The 20,099-nt window shown below is 29.8% G+C and overlaps 7 protein-coding genes and 1 non-coding gene across 8 annotated transcripts; 5 read left to right on the top strand and 3 right to left on the bottom strand.

Moving 5' to 3' along the window:
- Window positions 1–1,691: 1,691 nt before the first annotated feature.
- On the top strand, window positions 1,692–1,765 carry PWA37_004753. The gene has a single exon. It is a non-coding gene; the product is annotated as a tRNA-Asp (tRNA).
- Window positions 1,766–4,377: 2,612 nt separating this feature from the next.
- On the top strand, window positions 4,378–7,497 carry POL5 (DNA-directed DNA polymerase; the record flags this gene model as incomplete). The annotated part of the gene is made up of 1 exon (XM_064861228.1): window positions 4,378–7,497. One exon carries the CDS (start codon window positions 4,378–4,380, stop codon window positions 7,495–7,497), a length of 3,120 nt encoding a protein of 1,039 aa, XP_064716905.1.
- A 174-nt stretch (window positions 7,498–7,671) lies between these two features.
- On the bottom strand, window positions 7,672–9,048 carry HAT2 (Hat2p; the record flags this gene model as incomplete). The annotated part of the gene is made up of 1 exon (XM_064861227.1): window positions 7,672–9,048. The coding sequence occupies one exon, from the start codon at window positions 9,046–9,048 to the stop codon at window positions 7,672–7,674; it is 1,377 nt and encodes a 458-aa protein (XP_064716904.1).
- Window positions 9,049–9,608: 560 nt separating this feature from the next.
- Window positions 9,609–10,310, top strand: PWA37_004750 (uncharacterized protein; the record flags this gene model as incomplete). Its single annotated transcript, XM_064861226.1, has 1 exon — window positions 9,609–10,310. One exon carries the CDS (start codon window positions 9,609–9,611, stop codon window positions 10,308–10,310), a length of 702 nt encoding a protein of 233 aa, XP_064716903.1.
- A 171-nt stretch (window positions 10,311–10,481) lies between these two features.
- On the bottom strand, window positions 10,482–12,512 carry SIT1 (siderophore transporter; the record flags this gene model as incomplete). Its single annotated transcript, XM_064861225.1, has 1 exon — window positions 10,482–12,512. The coding sequence occupies one exon, from the start codon at window positions 12,510–12,512 to the stop codon at window positions 10,482–10,484; it is 2,031 nt and encodes a 676-aa protein (XP_064716902.1).
- A 2,017-nt stretch (window positions 12,513–14,529) lies between these two features.
- Window positions 14,530–16,857, top strand: PWA37_004748 (uncharacterized protein; the record flags this gene model as incomplete). The annotated part of the gene is made up of 1 exon (XM_064861224.1): window positions 14,530–16,857. One exon carries the CDS (start codon window positions 14,530–14,532, stop codon window positions 16,855–16,857), a length of 2,328 nt encoding a protein of 775 aa, XP_064716901.1.
- Window positions 16,858–17,100: 243 nt separating this feature from the next.
- Window positions 17,101–17,802, bottom strand: IRC19 (Irc19p; the record flags this gene model as incomplete). The annotated part of the gene is made up of 1 exon (XM_064861223.1): window positions 17,101–17,802. One exon carries the CDS (start codon window positions 17,800–17,802, stop codon window positions 17,101–17,103), a length of 702 nt encoding a protein of 233 aa, XP_064716900.1.
- A 286-nt stretch (window positions 17,803–18,088) lies between these two features.
- On the top strand, window positions 18,089–20,095 carry GRC3 (polynucleotide 5'-hydroxyl-kinase; the record flags this gene model as incomplete). The annotated part of the gene is made up of 1 exon (XM_064861222.1): window positions 18,089–20,095. The coding sequence occupies one exon, from the start codon at window positions 18,089–18,091 to the stop codon at window positions 20,093–20,095; it is 2,007 nt and encodes a 668-aa protein (XP_064716899.1).
- Window positions 20,096–20,099: the final 4 nt, after the last annotated feature.

Here is a 20,099-nt window from a genome sequence, read left to right as displayed (position 1 = left end):
TTATATAGCGTACACAGTATACATTCTTGTATTTATTTCAAGTCTTCTTTTAAAGTTTTTCGTTTCTTCAAATCTCTGAAAAACATATTTGGTGAAAAATAAAATGTCTTTCTGATATTATGGTACATTCGTACACCACATAATATACAAAAAAACTAATTAAAAATAATTCTTATGGAAATGATAGTAATAAACTCTCATTTTCCAACAATATAAATTATGTATAAGAGAGGAGTGACAGAAGATAGTTCCATCTACAGAAAACGTTGTCCTTTTATATGTTTTCTCGAACTCGATCAACTGTTCAACTTGATATATTAATGAATTAGTAATCCATATCTTTATTATTAGTTACAATAATATAATCGAAACTCATAGAACATTTAGGACAATAGGTTATGGTGGCGTAGTAGAAACTATAATGAACACGGTGTACATAAACATAATATGTTATGGTAGCGCAGTAACAGAGATGTGTGAACACGCTGTACACTAGGTGGCAAATGGACACGTTGTACTTAAAACAAAATAGATCACTTTAGATTCAGATAGAATCTTACGTAATCTCGGTGGTGTTACCTCTTTATTATACAACTGCAGACTGTTGTAATATGAGATGGTGAGATTCTATGTGTATTCCAGGGAAGCGCAAATAATATTAATAGTTATTCAAATAATCGAGACAGTAATCAACTATAGTCGATAATAGAATTACTAAAACGGTCTTATATATTGAGCGGTTTATATCGAGCTAATATATGTATTCGAAGTTACTTGACTTGTTACTTGCTTGTTATTCTATTTATGTTTATATATAATATATAAATTATTTACAAAAAACGGTTATGGAAGATGATCTTTTATCTCCAGAAAAGTTGTCCTTTTATATGTTTCTGGAGCTCGATCGATTATTCAGATTAGTACATTAATGACTTGACTGATTCACCCTAAAATTCATTACATTAATTTAGGTGCACTAGTGGATTAGAACTGCACCCCAATTCTCTAATCATGGTGATTAGTAATACACGTGTGACTTATTAAAACAATAGGTAAATTCTAGATTTGCCAAAAATCTTATGTAATCCAATCTCTTTATTATGCAGCATCTAATGTTGTAGCACGTGTATGGCTTATTGAGACAATAAATAGTTCTAGATTCATTCAGGATCTTATGTAATCTTGATGGTTATAACTATTTATTCCACAGCAGCAGACTGTTATAGTTTGGACTTAGGACCAATTTTTTTTTTTTAACAGTACTATTGAACGAATAGTAAGGGCAATAACAAATATATAAGAACGTTATATATATCTAGGAGAATTAAACGATTATTGCTTGTTCTTTTTTGTATTATACAATGTGCTACATATTTTTATAAATCAACCAAACATATAAATTTAGATACCAAGATACTGGTCCTTTATATATGAACTATGGGTTGATAGTTTCTTATTTGAGGTTCTGTAACGACTGTCACCGTAGATACATTTCTCCTTAATTAGCTATTTAATGTTTCATGAATGTTTCATTTTGTTACATAGTATTCAACAATCATGTGGGATTTATCAACAAACCCTAAGTCCTATAAATCCAAACTAGAACTTTTCTTGACAATCATCACAAAACCCTAACAATATTTTTATAATCATAATATCAAGGTTGATCTACAGCACAGACAGCAGTTTAGTTCCGTGATAGTTTAATGGTTAGAATGGACGCTTGTCGCGTGTCAGATCGGGGTTCAATTCCCCGTCGCGGAGTTTTTTTCCAATTTTTACTATAATATGTAATATTCCTGATATTACTGTTTAGGGTTTGTTTAGAAAAATGAGGGTTGACGATATTTTTCTAAACTTTCCTTTTTGCAAAATTTTACAAACATAGATAAAAACAGGAGTAACCAACATAAGTACAAGAGAAACAACAAGGAAGGAAGAAAAGAACAAGGGACAAAAAAAGGATTACATAAGTTTAGATATATAGTATATAAGTGTATACTATCAGGTTATCTTAGATTAGAGATATAGATATATAGATATATAGGAATATTACATCTAGAGATATAGAAAGAGTCTATATCTTATATCTAACCATGTGAAATATTATTGAGATTTCAACAAGAACTACTGTTATCAGAAACACATAACCTCAGAGTTATTACATAATATCAGAGATGTCCTGTAATAGATGAAAACCCGATTACAAGAGATATACTCTTCTAGACGCTAAATAGATAGATATAGCTTGATTTGTTGTCTATATATGACATATAAACTATACTCTACACAAGGAGTAAACTAATACACACCGATATACAGATACGCATAATTATATAAGCAAGATAAACACGAAAAACAAGAACGTCGTCGTCGACCAAGGAGTCCACAAGATCGTTTATGCTAACATCTGGATTTCATATATCACATGTCCCCTTTGATGTCACCATAGATGATCTCACGTACTTTTTACTTGAAAATGACGTTGTTCTTGCTTTATAAACATATATATCGCTACATATTAATGTATCTCTGTTTACCAATTATATACAGCATAGTTTACATGTCGTGTATAGAGGACAACCACAAAGAATTGTTTGTCATATTTTACATTCTAAAAGAGCCTCTCTCTTGCAACCAACTTTTATCTATTACATATAGTTAAAGAACAATTATTTGTAAGATTCAAAACATACAAAAAGTAATTATCAAGGTAAGCATAAAAAATACAAAGAAATGTATATTCTATTTTCTACGTGTTTTTATATGATATTGTTTAATCCTTTGTACAATTACTTCTCAATATTACCATTTTATCTCTCAAGCTCATAATTGATAAATAAACCCTTATTATTGAACAAAACGTTGTAAATACATTAACAATGTGCATTGGAAAAAAACAACAGACCCATGATATGTGCTACTTTATGTCTATCTACTTATTTCTACTGTATTCTATGTTTTATATGGAAGCACATTTCCCAGAAGAGAAAATAAAGTAAGAAGAACTATTTCTATCAAAGTCTATTATGGAAGAATATATCTCTTCTGATAACTTTCCATTTATCATATCTTTAATTTATTTGTAATATTTTTTTTAATCACTACAATACAAGGACAATCTATTTGTAGTGATATAGACTTTTTAGATGTAATAATTTCACCAACTACTACTATAAGAAGAACTATAGAACATACAGACAAACCTATAGGAAATAGAAAAAGTATTTTGCATATTATCTATTTACCAAAAACATTATTTCTCTAAATATAGGTTAATTATAACTTTGATATTTCCTTTAACATATAATATAATACATCCTGAATAAAGTTGCCATATTAATTAATTTAGGTAATAAATAAAATTTCCTACTATATAAGTATGAACATCTAGCAATGTTATAACTTGTATCTATTTTTAGAGTATGTTTCATTTAAAATAGATTGTCACTAAAATATTAAAATCATTAGGACCATCAAGTAGCTCTCTCTATATCGTATCAACAAGTCCTAAATTATCCCCTAAAAATCTATTCTAATTTACTATTAACAGAATGAAAGTATCTATATTCTGTTTACTAAAAAAATTCTTAGAGACTTCGAGCATCAGAAGATACCATATTTTCTGATGCAAGAAACTTCAAAAATGAATAATAGCCAATGAATGAAAAAACAAACTTTCTACACAAGAAATCTCAGTTAGTTATTTAAAGTACATTTATCCACATATATATATATATATATTACTACCTGTATTTTTGTCTCAAACACAATTAGTTTTACATGCTTCAGAAAAGGTAATTTATGCAAAAAGAAGAAATATGTGTCTTTTTTATAAATATCACAATCACCACCATCGAATAACCAAATATATGGCATATTGTATATGTAAAAGCGAAAATCAATTAACAAACATATCTTAGGAGTAATGCAAGTACCAAATTTTAATCTGGTGCAAACTTATTTTAATTTTGAATTCTCCTTCTTTTTTGCTATTTTATTTAAGATTGATTCCAGATTCATAATTCTCTTTTAAAAAATTCAAAATGATATTCCTATAAAATTAAATGAATATATCTACTGAGAACCTATTCTTACAAAATTAAAGTTTACAGTTGGTATCTTGACATTGTAAATATATTCTATGTTTATTCAAATTATCAACTTAGCTAAACATGGTCATATCACTATTCACGGGTCATCACTTGGAAGATGACAATCAATACTAACTATAATATTTTTTTTTGCACACCAAGACAATGAACCTTTATGATATAATAAACACTGTGTTTAAAGAATATTTCAAACGAGACCCATTCCTTCAAATTTAGTAATACTTCCCAACAACTAGTCTCCTACAAAAATAGGACAACCAAAATGACAACCAAAGTTAACAGAGATTGGTTTTATAAATTAGCATCTGATTTACCAGAGGAAAGGCTACAATCTGCTGTAGGACTCATAAATGAATTATCCGACTTACCTTTACCTGAATGCAATGAAGAATGGTCATATGTATTGAACAGATTAATTAAAGGGTTAGCATCAGATAGAAATAGTGCTAGATTAGGGTTTTCTCTGTGTCTTACCGAAGTTATAAACCTAGCCATTAAATCAGGACCAAAAAAGGCACCGGATTGTTTAAAAAGCATCAACATGTTTTTGAGCCTTTTATCTACAACTCTAATGGTAGATAGTTCAACTAAGGCTTCATCTACCAATAACAACCGTAAAAAAAAAGGAAAAGAGGAAAGAGGTTCATTATTTGGGAAATTATTTGGATTACAAACGTTATTAGCTGATCCACTTTTCGATTTAGTATTCTTCGATGATAAACAACAAGTTAATGATTTTTCTATAACCTTTGTTAAAGAGTTAATTGATTTGGCGTTAAGAAAAAATTGGATTAAAGAATCATGTCTTTTCACTGTTTATCAAACTGTTGAAAGACTGATTAACAAACAGAAAAATACAACATTTGTTGAAAACATAATTTCTCTGTTAGATGAGAATAATCTTACTTCAACTAATGAGGGGTTATCTATCTATCTTTTACTGGGAAAATATGACATTTCTATAAAACCTAATCTGAGTCTAGAAAATAATGGTTGGAAATTTAATAACCCATTGGCAAAAGGCAATTTACCAATTCTAGCCAATGTCTTAAGAAATATCCCTAATAATAATTCTGAAACAAATGATAACAAAATTCAATCTGCAAATTGGTCACCTCGACTACATTTTGTTTGGGATGTCTTACTGTCTGAATTGCTTCATAATAACACTATGATTACCGAGGCAGAACCTTCTTTAAAGAAACAAAAAAAGAATAATGGAGCTTCAAAGTCAAATAAAATGGCACTTATTCAATTTCCAGAATTCTGGAAAGTGGTAGTAGATGAGGGATTTTTTAATGATAAAGCTTCAGGAGAAAGAAAATATCTTGGTTTTTTAATTTTCATGAAGGCATTTCCAATGGTAAATTATGATCTATTACCAACTTGTTTCAGTCAAAATATAATGAGATCAATAATTAATCAATCTAATGATTCAAAACGTCAGTTGCACAAAATTTCACAAAAAGTACTTCATTGCATCATAACTACCTGTGAAAATAATGTCGAGACAAGACTAGTACCAACACTCAATGCATTATTATTTAGTAAACATGGGTCGATCAACTTTGATAAATTAACTAAGACCAAAACCGTTAGTAAATTAGTTGGTATCAAAAAGATTTCTAATGAAACCCTATCTCAACTGATTAACCTATTTCTTTCACAAGTTAATACATCCAACGACTTAAACCATATCCGGTTCATATTAGATATGGTATTGCATATTATTAGAAATCATAAATCCGATTTAACAAGTAACACAAAACAGGTTGTTTTACCTTTATTAAGAGGTTTAGTGGGTTTCACCTATTTTGTAAACGATGAGAACTCCAGTAAAAATTCTGGAAAGAAAAAACAAACTTTTAGTAATACAAATGATAAAAATTTGGAATTAGAACAAAATTTATCAGAATTGTCCCAGGAAAGGTTATATTCTATATTGTCTGAACTAACAATTGTCCCTACAAATGACAAGCATTCATGGCAATACTATGCCTTACAAAATATCCTTACTCTAGAAGAATCAGCTAGTTTGAAAAATCAATTAGATGATTCTTTATTAAAAGTAAAAAAAACTGCTTTAAATATATTAAACATAATATCAAAAGATACTAAGGACCATTCTAAAAATAGGGGTCTGGAGGCATTGCTGTCAATCTGTTTATTGCAACTTTACAGCAGTGATACTGAATCTGTGTCTACTATTGAAGAATTATGTGCATATTATAATTCTAAAAAAACAGAATCATTCCTGGGTATTACTGAAATATTATTAAGTCTTCTAGCCCAGAAAAGAGCCATTTTGTCTAAAACATGCTTGCTTGTATGGGAACAATTTGTTCCAGAAATCGGAAAAGATGAATTGCAAGTAATTTTAGATGTATTACAAGCTAGAGAAAATAAACAAGGTTTTGCACAGCTATTTGAAGGCGCTGATGAATATGAAGTTATAGAAAGTGATAAAGAAGAAGAAGAAGAAGATACTGATAACGAAGATAAAATGGATGAAACTGAAGGATCTGATGAAGATGAATTATCAGACTTAGAAGAATCTGAAGACTCATTTAATGAGGATGCTTTAGCAATAGATAGAGAAACCACTAGTGCGTTAGTAAAGGCTTTGAATCTCCCTGAAAATATCGTTGGTGAGAATGGTGAAGTCAAATTCGATGAGTTGGATGATTTTTCAGAGGCAAATGAAGCGGAAGAAGAAGAATCCATGGATGATGAAAAAATGATGGAATTGGATGATCAATTATCTGAAATATTTAAACGTAGAAAAGAAGCATTATCAAAAATTCCCACTGGGCATAAAAGAAAATTAGAAGTAAGAGATTCAAGAGAAACAGTTATTGCATTTAAGCAAAGAATGGTAGATCTTTTATCAATATATGTTAAGTATGCTGAAAAATTGGATGATAATATAGAAAACAAAGATCAAATACTACAAAATTTGATAATGTTGATAGAGCCAATGATTAAATGTGTTCAAAATACTCTGGACAGATCATTAGCAGAGAAGATATCCAAATTATTAAAAACCAGATTATTCAAGTTCAAAATCACATCAGTCATCGATTGTGCAAAAATATTAACTTTATTAAAAACCATTCACAACGATTATATCTTGACTACTAAACCTGGTCAGTTCAACAACTTATTTTATTCTTTATGTTCAAGTTCCTCTATTTATATGAGCAAAATATTAGTGGAAAATGTCGAAGAAAATAAACAAGTCGATGCATTTAACGATATAATTGATTTATATACGGAGACAACAAAACAATGGCTTAAGAAGGGGAAATTTACTTCATCTTTATTCGGTGACTTCTTTAATTGGCTTTCTTCAAAGAGACAAAATTCCGAACAAACTTCTTAATTCTTTCCATTAACTTCAAGGCCGATTAAAAGTCCGGAATTGTTTCTTTTACAACATAGGAAGAATAGTTCAAAAGAACATATATATTTACAAATGCATATATGTATACTATCTAAAAAATAATAAATATATATATAAATTGATAAATTTATAAATTCCTACCTTTGTGAAAGTTCAGTTGTCAAGCAATTCTCGATATAATGTTTCATTCAATTTTGGTAAACCACCTATTGTAGGCAACCTTTTTGAACCTTTCCAAACTTGTACTATATTATTTTCCTCACAGGTAGCCATCAACCAAGGGATATTTGAATTGATCGACATATCATTAACAGGACTTTTATGTCCACCATGTATCATTACTACTTCGGGTGAAGCATCTTCTGCATCATCGAACACTTGTTCTTTACCAATCTCATTTATATCCCAAATTATTGCTCTTCTATCACTACCACTGGACATTAATATACCATCCTTATGTTCAAAAAATTCTAAGTTTGTAACGGCATCCTGATGCCCACTCATAGAATGTAAAGGTTCTTGGATCTTTCTCATATCAAATAAATGCACATAAGAATCTGTTCCAGCAGCACCAAATAAATATTCAGAATGTTTTGAGAAGGCTATTGTATTAAAGACACACTCAGAACTAAAACTGATACTAGAATCAAAATTATGCCTATCATTACTTCTTAGATCATGAATTTTTAAAGTCAAATCTTCCGAAACAGATCCAAAGATATTTTTATTAAATTCATTCCATTTACAATCATTAACAATATCTTTATGGATCCCCTCCCCCCAAATATGTACAGGTTTAGCATCCTTATTTAAATCCCATAGTGCGATTGTGTGATCATCTGACCCACTCAGTAAGTAACCCTCCCAATTTGGGTTGAAACTTAATCCATACCCGTTATCTTTGTGATATTTTAGAGTTTTAATAGCTTTACATTGATCTGAATCTCTATCAAAAATTGATACTAAACCCAAACCATTAATGGTAGCAATGATATTAGGATTCTGCGGCATGTACCGTGCTCTATTAACTTCTTCCTCATGCTGAAATTTCTGCATAATTCTAATATTAGATTGAACATAATCTTCCTTGTCCTTGCTATTATCATTTTCATATACTTGATCATTTCTATCAATTGATATACCATCAGTGTCATCTTCATCACTATCTACAACTTCATCAGGTAAAGTGATGGCAGCAATTTTCAAATAATTAGGTTCTTCACCAGATGTATGAGTCCCTAAGATCATTTGTTGAATATTCCTTGAAATAGGTCCTTTACCATGAGGTAACCATTGAATAGTTAAAGATGGCCACACCAATTCTGTTTCACTAACAAAATCATACATTAATGGCACATTGGATCTCCAAAGATTATATTCTTCATCTACGGAGAGCGTTTCATTTTGATTGCCAACATTTTCTTCATTAACAGCATTCAATATCATATTAGCATCTAGTCCAGTCTCGGAAATATCCAACCCAGATACAGCAGTTTTCATAACAACATTCATCCAATTTGATTTATCCATTCTTTTGAAAAGCACAATGTTTTCTTTCGATAAAATATCAATGGTAAATTGTATTACAAGTATTAATCTTACCTAAAGATTAGTATATTTATCTCCTTGTATATGCCCTACTCTCATATTTAGATATCTTTCACATAAAATCTAGTATTCTACACTAGCAAGTATATCAACTTTGAGTATCACAGATTCTGATAGAGATCGAAGATCTTCCAGGACTGAAACAGTTAGGGCTAATTACAGTTATTGAAATTGTTAAATTAGGTTACTATTATTCTTTTGGAAAACCAAGTTGTTTTTTTAGGGTAAGTAACGAAAAAAGAGAAATATTTCCAACAAACCTTATTTGTTAGGACTAAACACAATTTAAACAAACAAGATTAATCAGGAAGCCGTCAAAAGAAGCCATTAACATCGCCTTTTAGGAGATGAAGATTATAATAGATTGAGTGAAAAGTCTGTGATTGGTTCTGAATTTTTAATATGATCCGCCATAACCAAAAATCACATAAACTTCAATATAAACACGGTTTTAGTTTTTGAGGTTTAATTATTTTCTATTAATGTCACAGATTCTTGAGGCTAGAACACCTACTGGATCGCCTAAGAAAAGTCCTTTCAAACCTGTATATCCAAGAAACTCGTCACCAATAGCTGGCAAATATAATTTCATAAAAAGGTCACCTTTGAACTTTTCCACACGATGTGTAGCAATTGACGAAGATGCAAGGAGAAAATCTGTATTCATGAGTAATGTTAGAAATGATTCTATTTCAATACTCTCTGGGTCAACTTCAGTACAAAATGTGAATATAAATGCAAATAAGTCACGTTCATCGTCTCCTATTCGTTCAAATTCTGGTTCACCATTAAAAAATTTGGTTAACAGTTTAAACGGGTATGAAAGGTCCAGTCCACTAAGGAGGAATAAATCGGTCTATTTTAGTCCTATGGACCAATCTAATGAAAGTAGTGATAATAATTCAGTTTTAGATAATATTCCATTTCCTTTTTATGAAGAATCTCAGTCAGATAGAGAAGCAGTTCTTGAACAATATTTCACAAAAAAGACAACGACTGAAACTCTAATAGATCAAGAAAATGTTAGTCCCAATGATAATGTAACAAAGATTAATAGAAAGAAATCTTTAAACCACGACCTAAACAGGAGTGTTTTCAACGAATTAACATCCAAAGAATATGAGGGATCTATTACAGATCCCAAAACAGAAAAAATTATCTATCTACACTATATTAAAAGATGAAATATTCATTAACACAAACAAAAATACATTAGCAAGCAGGGCCAAAAAACCAGTTACGAAAATAGTACAAAATATAAAAGTAATAATATAATTGGTATATAATCATTTTTTAACATTATTAGAATTACTATTAAAGTTTTATATATTTATGTAACATCAAGAAAATGAAATTTATTTAAACCAATGAATAAATTTTTCTCTCAAATTGGGTTCACTATTTTCTTCTGAAAACTCTTTATTGTTTGATTCAACTATATTTTCTTCAATCTTGCTATCAACGTTATTGCCTTCACTCAATGTAACACTATCAATCAACCTATAATTTCTTAGCATAAAAGTGCAGAACAATAAAGGGACACAAAAAAATAGTCCAACAATACAAAGAATCTTTTGTACATGTCTATAAGCTTGAGTGACCATCATTCTCTCTGGTGATCCCCATGGATATTCATAGATGAACGTGAATGGAGATCCATATGCTTCAGCACTTAAAGTCTCATTCTGTAACCTTCTGGAGATCTCCTTTGGTAAAACTTGGGTCCAAATAGCACCAGAGATAGCACCACCAAGAGCAGAACCGATGTTGTAGGTAGCCAAATATAATGCAGTAATGATGGCTAACTTTTCATGGGTCTTTGCAGATGCTTGGATCGAGGCCTGTGTTGTGTAAGTGAAGAATCCGGCACCAAAACCTAATAAACATAAGGAACCTATAATACCTGAATGTGAAGAACTATCACCACGGAAATGGACCAACAAACCGAATGATAAGAACCACATTGCTGCACCAAAGATGATGAATGGCTTAGTTCTTCTAATTTTAATAATGAAGATACCTAAAATAGTACCCGTGATGACAGAGACAAATGAGTATAATGATGTAATACGTGTGGCTGATTTAATAGATTCATTAACAGCAACGACTAGAACAGTGTACATGTAATCACCTTGCATGTACCAGATAAAGTTGATAAAAAAGGCGATAATTAAGGCAAATAAGATACCCCTATCTTTAATTAAATCCCATGGTGTCAAAGGATTCTTGGCAAACTTAATCTCCCAGATCAAGTATAAAGGCAATGCGACCACCCAACCAATAACTTCTGGAACGATAATATGAGCAGTCTTCCATTGTGTTTGCAATCCACCTGCCAAGGTGAATGGAATTAAAATACAACCAAAAGTGACACAACTAAGTAATAAACCAATAAAATCCAGTTGATCAATGAAGAGTTCCATCACATACACATTCCAAAAATCCGATAATGATTTGGGTAATCTCCAACCTTTTTCGCTTTGTTGCTCTTTAATTTCAAGTAATTGTTTCCTTGTATCCTCATTTCTATATGCCAACCATTTCATATGCAAAAGGCAACAACCTAAAGGTATACAACTTAAAGGTAAGATGAAAGCCCACATACCGATCCCCCACTTCCATCTTGTGCCAACAGCTGAAGTGACATCCCCACTGATCCAGGTATTAATAATAAAGGGTAAAGCAGGGATAAAAGAAGCCAGTAGTCTATAATTCAAATTTGAGAAATCAGCAGCGATGACTTCTAATAGAAGTACAATACCTGTGTAACCTAATTGATAGAAACATGCACCTGCAGCAAATCTGGAGACATTGACAGCTTGTGATTCGATGATTGTACCCATTGAATAGAAAATGATTGCGATGATCAATAACGGGAATCTACCACCGATATCGGATGCTCTTGCAAACCAAATCTGACCAGCAGCAGCTATGACAGATCTAATACAATTAACGGTAGACAAAAGCGAATGTTGTGCATATGAAGAAGTAGCACTGGCCTGGTAAGTGTAACGAACCATCCCGTCAAGACCATAAGCATATGCTACTAAAAAGATAGAAAAGAATAACATGATTCTATATATGGGATGATTGTAATGCTTGGCGTATAATTGAACAGCACGGACACCTCTAGCACCTGTATTTGGATTGGAATTACTAAACTTGGTTTCATCCTTATTGTAGTTAATATTAGATTCGTCTGTTTGGGTCAGATTTTTCTGTGTGATATCTACCAGACCTATTTTTTCATCCTTTAATGAACTAGTGAAAGACCCTAAAGATGAGTGGGTGTCCCTTTGAAATAAAGTGTGTATTTTATTTAGATTATTATCCAGAGATGGATCTATCATATCTATTTTTTTAATATCTTCATTAGCTGAAGTCATTGTAAAAGAGTATGTCTATGAGACAATATATCGTTATATATGGATGTTGCAGTTATTTTATTTACTTGGTATGATTTATTTGTATCAAGGAAACATATTAATTGAATTTGACAAAATAGAGGAAATATTTAAAACCATTCGGTGAAATGTATACCTTCTCTACACACACACATATATATATATATATTTATATAATTTCATTTATTTGGTTATTAGCTAATTAATCAACTTTTACGACCAACAAAATATTGCAACTTTATTAAACATCATCTCATTGCATCCAAAGCAAGTTGTTTATTGTATTCATTATTCAAGAATAAAAGAAGTTGAGTATTGATAACATTGCCGCAATCAATAAAGTGAAAGAAATAGAGCCCTTATAAATAACAATAGAAAAAAAAAATTACATAACCTCGAGTAATAAACTCCTCAATTTGTTTAGAAAATCAATTAGCTGATTTAATTAATTTAATTGAATGATATTATGATTCACCTTTTTTTTTTTTAATTTTAATTTAAATTTACTATTACTATTATTATTAGTATTATTATTTTTTCGAAGCACAAACATCAAAAACACCCAAGTCACACCGCCGTGAGAAGAAGAAACAAAAGAAGCAAAAAAATATATACGTATATAAAAAAAATGGAAGGAAAATGTGTGCAGTTTGGCATGAAAGGTAAGATTTACGGGTTCGATGTTTGGGTTTCACACAAAGGAACTTAACGTTTGTGACCATTGTTCCCTGCACTGTGAAGTTTTTGTAAAATTTACACCCAAAAATCAAACGGTTGTTCTTTTCTCTACCAAAAAGGTATGGTAAAAAAAAAAATAGAACAAACTTGCTTCTAAAGAAAGGAAATATTTATTTTCTTTTTTTTTTTCAAAAATTTTACTATAGCCCTACTGTGTCGCATTATGTGTCTCGCATTTGTTTTTTTTTTTTGGAGATTACACCTTAGTGATATTAGTTTAAACAAAACAAACCAAAACAAAAAATAATAATGGTATAATATATATAAAAAGTTGCATAAAACAGTGTTAAATATACAAAGATAGATTAATAATAACTTGATCATCAACGATCATTTTACAAGAAATATATGAACAGCATAATGTATTAACTCACCTACTAAATGTTCAGTATCACTGGGCTTTGTGTGTGGGGAAAGGGGCGAGGCAAAAGATATGTCGTTGTTGGGTATAAATCTGGTGGTACTCTAAATGAAATTTTCATAAACGTATAACTTGGTTTGTACAGAAAATCTACATACATAAATCGAATAGTTCCAAGATATTTTTTAACAAAACCCTAACACTACAAAATTATTGCTATTGGAAAAACATCTAATATTATTTCTCACCCGATATTTTTAGTCCTGATTTTTTTATATTGAAGAACCAAGAAAATAAAAAACAAAAGAAAAAAATAACAAAAAAAAAAAAGAGTGTGCAACATTATTTCAATTTCTTGGGTGCAATAAAAAGAAAAGGAAAAAGAAACAAAAAGAGGTGCAGAATTTTTACTGTGCATCTGATGCCAGACTTCCCAAACAGGAAATTTACTGGAATTATTAGGGCTTGTTTGTCATGAAGATTAGGGTTTGCTATATTTTGTGTTTACAGCTTTTTTTTTTCCTATTTTAATTTGTGTTTTTTCCCTTTTCTTTACTTTTATTGTAAATCAAAGATCAAAATTCTTGCTAGAACTAATTAACATACTTGTTTTGTACTATATTACTAAGTGATACCATATATCAAAACAGATTGTTCTATACTTATTCTACCCTTCTCCGTGTTATTAGAGACTCAATCACTCTTCTAGTTTGGGCTATACTAGAATAATACAGCTATCTAGCATTTGAATACTCTTTTTTTCTTCTCTTCCCCCCTCCAAATATATATATATATATATATATATATTCACACACATATATATATACATATACATCAAATTAATATTTGATTACACTTTCTTTCATTTCATTTTTTCATTTTCATTTCTATTATTTTTGAATGTGGACAACTTTCAACTATAAATGGATCACTATTCCATCCTCAATAGATGATACAATTCTTTACAAAAATGATAACGGTTGCAATTGTATTAAATTTCTGAAACAATTACTAAATATAAGTACTGATATATCAATTGAAAATTTAGAAACTATAAGTAGTAACACCAATGCCAATACTAATGACAATACCAGTTTTTATCCAATTATTTTTAATCGTATAAATGAATACTTAGTTGACTTGAGATTAATAATTCGCATATATCACAATAACAAAGAGAGCAATACTATTTCTAACAATAAAATAGATTATTCGCGGATCTCATCCTTCGATATTCACGGTTTCCATGTATCAAAATATTTATTGGAAGACGAATGTTTCGGTAATCTTAAAAATATATTCAATCAGATTAGTCATGACTATAAAGTCGATATAATGATAACAAAATATGACTTTTTAAATATATTAAATGATACAACAGATAATAATTCTCCTTGTTTATATATCGTTGGACAAAACAACGTATTAATTTTTTTAAAAAATGTTATCGAGTTCGTTATCTCTAATTACACTTTATCTCAAAGGATTCCAATTTTAAACGCTTATTCTATCCCCATGATATCAGGTCCACATTCTATTAATGTTGACTATTTTAAGACCATCCACAATGTATCTTTACATGTACCAACTTTATCAGACTTAACTCATTCCGATCTATATATCGGTGGCTATGATAATTTAACCACCGAAGCCACTGTAGAATATGTCACCACAATATTTAATAAATTTTTATCAGATTTATGCCCTATTCAAAATACCATGTCTTCTCCATTTGGTATTAATACTATTCCATTAGGTAAGATTTACTTTTTGAGAAAATTTAGATTCCTTCATTTGAATTCATTATCTATTAAACATCAAACATGTATAAATTTTACTGAGTTAAATAACAATAGTAACAACAACAACACACCATCTTCATGTTCTTTATTGGTTCATGGATCTTCATCAGAGTCAATCCAATCGTGTCTAAAGGACTTATCCTTATCAATTTTACAAAATCTTATTGAAATTACTTTTTACTTTGATTCAATTATCTTAGATTTAAGTAGTCTTTTCAGCATCCTCGAAGGTGAAGAATTTATTTTAGTAACACCTTTAGATAATCTCATATCCAATCCCATCGATTCATTCACTTTAATCATCGACTATAATAGATTCCTGAATATTATGGATCAATTGTTAACCCTACCATTTGCTGAAAACTTAAAACAATTCAAGACGATATTTCAAATTCATTACGATTTTGAACAATTCATATCTGGCAAAAAAAATGGTAAGCTAATTAAAATTATGGATCAACAACCTAATTGTATAGTGAGACTACTAAATGAAAGAAGTAACGATAAAAATGATATTTTGATGAATTTGGAACTCATTAATGGCCCACAAAAATTAGAATATAAACAAAGTCTAAAATTGATAATTGATGAATTACCTATTGAGGAATCTTTCCATATTGGTGAGGTATTCCATAGACCAATTATTGGTTCAGGTGGATCTATTATTCAGACTATAATGAGAAAATACAATGTTTTCATCCAATTTTCAAACAGTTTCAATCTACCACAATTGAACTGGTCCTTGATTAGATACCCAAACGTAATAATAAGATGCCCAAGAAAAAATATGGCAAACATTAAACTGGCCAAGGAAGAAATATTGAATTTAGTTAATAAATTTAAGATTAATCAAGATTTACAGTCTTTTCAATTATCCTTTGCTATGTACCATTTTATCACATTAAAAAAAAACCATACAAAAATTCCACAGATTGAAAAGACTTATAATGTCGCTATTAATTTTCCAGCTCCGAATGAAATGAAGAATTATGTTAATGAAAATTTCACATTAACTATTGGAAGTAGTTTTAACAATAATCAAAATGATGTTTCAACATTTTCAAACGAACAGGATCATGACAACAGCGCTAGCACTAGTAATAACAACAACAATAATATAAATAATAAGAAAAACTCATTTAATGCAATGATTAAATTTAAAGAAATCGTATGTGGTAAAGAAACCATATTTGAAATGTCAGATAACTTCAAAACATTCATAAAGCAAAAAAATGAATGGTTCCACGACAATGTTATCTTACAATTAGAATCTCTATGTCATTGTGTTTTAAGAGTTTCTAATGATTTAAACTCATTACAATTAATACATCAATCACCAAAAGAATATGCAATAGTCCTACATTATTTAGAAGTTTTAAAAGCTAAATTCAATATCGTAGTTGTATGTGAGAAACAAATATCCTAATTCAAAGAATAAACAAAATAATTAAATAAACATTTACTACATATTGAAAAAGGAAAATCAACCCTTTACGATTAAACTATTTATCTATTAGCAGACAAAAAAAAAATTAAAATGAATTGTGCAAAGAACTTTTCGGTTATTTATCCATGAAATTCTGTTATAGACAAATTAAACTGCGAATATCATTTGTTTCTGTTCTATATATAGTTCCTATATACAAAAAAAAAATAAAACATTAATTATTTACAGGAGAGTATTTAAAGTCTTATTTAAATATGTAAGACATTCATCAAAGGCCTTTATTGCTGCATACTTATTCTCCTTTTCTCTACTTAGTATTGTGAATTTTCTTAAATGGTTACATTCGATATTATAATCAATAATATCCGAATTAATTAGATTACCATTCTTTCTATATTGCCACTTCCTTTCTGAATCTGCCTTCAACTTCTCATATTCCACTGTCAGTATATTTTTGAATATCTGCTTAGCTAAAAGAATATCTTTTGTATGATTTTCTTGTGCACTTACACTAGATTCCTCAAGGCTCAATGCCTGTAATATAAACTGTAAAGACGTGTATATCTTTAGTCTTAAGTTACATTTATCAGTTTCGTTCCTATCGTGCATTATATCCAACGATGATGTTGCTCCTGCAGCTTCACTAAACACCAACTGGTTTTTCAAGTATAATGATTCATATCTATATTTACATCGTATATAATTGACGTAAATATCTCGTACCATTGCCCTCTGTGAAATAAGAGGTCTCAACCGCATAAATCTTCGATATGTCATCCTTAAGAAACTTTTCTCTTCAACATCGTAATTATTACTCTCATTGAGCTCGCAGATCGATTTTGGAATTATGAATTTTTTATTATATTTTAATAATTGGATGTCACTTCCAATGATAGCCCGGGCAGTTTCGATTGTTTTCGACATAATAGGCTACCTCATATCTTGAAGCATCTCTGTATCATTAAAATAGAATCTGCCATTTTGCTTGGTGACTTACTTTTTTTTTTTTTTTTAATCTTATCTACGTAAACGAAAAAAATTGATTTTTATCGATGGAGGTTTATAAAAGAGTTAGGTTAAAATTCTCTTAGGACGCTTTGACAAATGATGAGATGTAGTAACAATCAATCTATAATAGAAAAGATCGCTTTAATATCTGTCTTAATCAATTATCAGAAAAGACTTATAAACCAAGTGAGTAGTAAAAACAATGGACCTACCTAAATATGAATCTATAAAATCTGATTCTGAAAATGATGATTCTGACGCGAGTTCTACTAGTTCCTCAACATTTTTATCAAGAGAATCTACTGTAAAGGTAGACATTGAAGATTACGAATCTGATGAAAATAGTAAAGATTCAAAGTCAAATACTGCTGATTTTGAATCCCATATTTTTATTCCTATTATAAATGGTAACATTTTTAATATTTCTAATGATCCAGAATCTTTTTATCTTGGTCTCAAAGAAAAGCAACAACTTTTCATATCTGGTATATTTGATCTACAAATATTAAAAGGTGGTATAGTCTATAACAATATTCATTACAATGCATCAAATAAGCAGACATTAAACATATGGCATCCTTTATCATGCTCTGTACCTGCCATAATTTCATCTTTTTATGCAGGTTGGAATGAACCCGAGTTTCATAAGAAATCATTAAATAACATACCCTTATTAAACACTGATAGTTTTATTTGTATTATTAAAATAACGAATAATAAAAAATTTAACGGTATAACTGACGTCAATAAACTGAATTCAGATTTGAATTTCCTTTGGAAACCTAAAACACAATCGATATATAATACTAATAGCTGCAGCACCAGTGAATTTTTAAAATTGAGTAAGACCTTCACAATACTAAATATTAACCAAGATATATTTACACCATTAACTATTTCTTCACAATGGAGAAATGTTTTAGAAAGATTATACTTCGAACATATTAATTCTCATCTAGATACAAGGATAATGATTATTGGGGGTAAAAATTCTGGAAAATCAACATTTTTGAGACTATTAACTGAAAAAATCCTAAACACAGAATCCAATAAAGGACCAGACTTTATAGATAATGATAGATTAGTTTGGTATATGGATTTAGATCCAGGTCAACCGGAGTATTCAAACCCAGAATGCGTCTCTTTAGGTCAAATCAAGAAACATAAAAACATTACAACATTAGGAACCACTTTTGGGCAATGTGGATATACACCTTTGAGGCAACATTTTGTTGGAGTAAACTCTCCTCAAGAGAATCCTGAGCTATATCTTTCATTAATAGATAACCTTTTTAATTTTTTTGAAGAACAATATTTTACAGGGACTTCTTTATTGAATTTGCCAGGATGGATCAAAGGGTTTGGTATACACATTATTAATCATGTCATTAAAAAATATAAACCTACACATCTTTTGATACTAGAACATACCAGTAAATCCAACTTTGAAGAAATTTTTATCCCAGAAAGTTTTAATAGTAATTTGAGAGAGAATTACTTTTCAACTATTATAAGATTATTACCTCACCAAAGTGTATCAACGAATTCTGATTCTTATAACCAACTGAAATTTCAATCATCTCAACTAAGAATATTTAGAATGCTCTTGTTGTTCCATAAACAATTCCAAAAAGATTCTGAGTTTTTTGACTTCGATTTTAAACCATTACTTTCACATGCACCTTTGCAGATCTCAATAGATAAAGACAGTTGTATAAGTGGAATATATTTTATGGAAGAATTCCAACAGTTACATAAGGATGATATTAAGAATTGTCTTGAGACTTGTATTGTTGGTATACATAAATATATCAACAACGATGATATGGACACAAAATTAAGTAATATCACGGAATTACGCGGAATATATCCCATAATAAAAGGTAAGAGAAATTCGAAGAATTTTCAATATGTTACATTAGGTTTGATTCATTCTATCGATGAAGAACAAAAAGTTATTAATATGTATATTCCAGAGATTTTCTTAGATACTCTTAAAAACGACACAGATGATTCTCAATGGATTATTGCTCGGGGGAAGACAGAAACACCCATATGTGAACTATACCCATCAAAGAAATATATGACTGAATGTTTTAGTGCCGATACACGAACTATACCGTATATATCAACTGAAAGGGCAAAGAAGCATGAGCACGTATGGAAAATTAGAAAGAATATTCATAGAAGAGGTCATTACATGAAATAAAATC

The sequence above is a fragment of the Arxiozyma heterogenica genome (assembly GCF_036370985.1).
Source record: "Arxiozyma heterogenica strain weizmannii chromosome Unknown scaffold_7, whole genome shotgun sequence".
In the NCBI taxonomy this organism is placed as follows: Eukaryota; Fungi; Ascomycota; class Saccharomycetes; order Saccharomycetales; family Saccharomycetaceae; genus Arxiozyma; species Arxiozyma heterogenica.
Note: the sequence above shows the minus strand (reverse complement) of the source record. Positions and strands in the feature narration are given on the sequence as shown.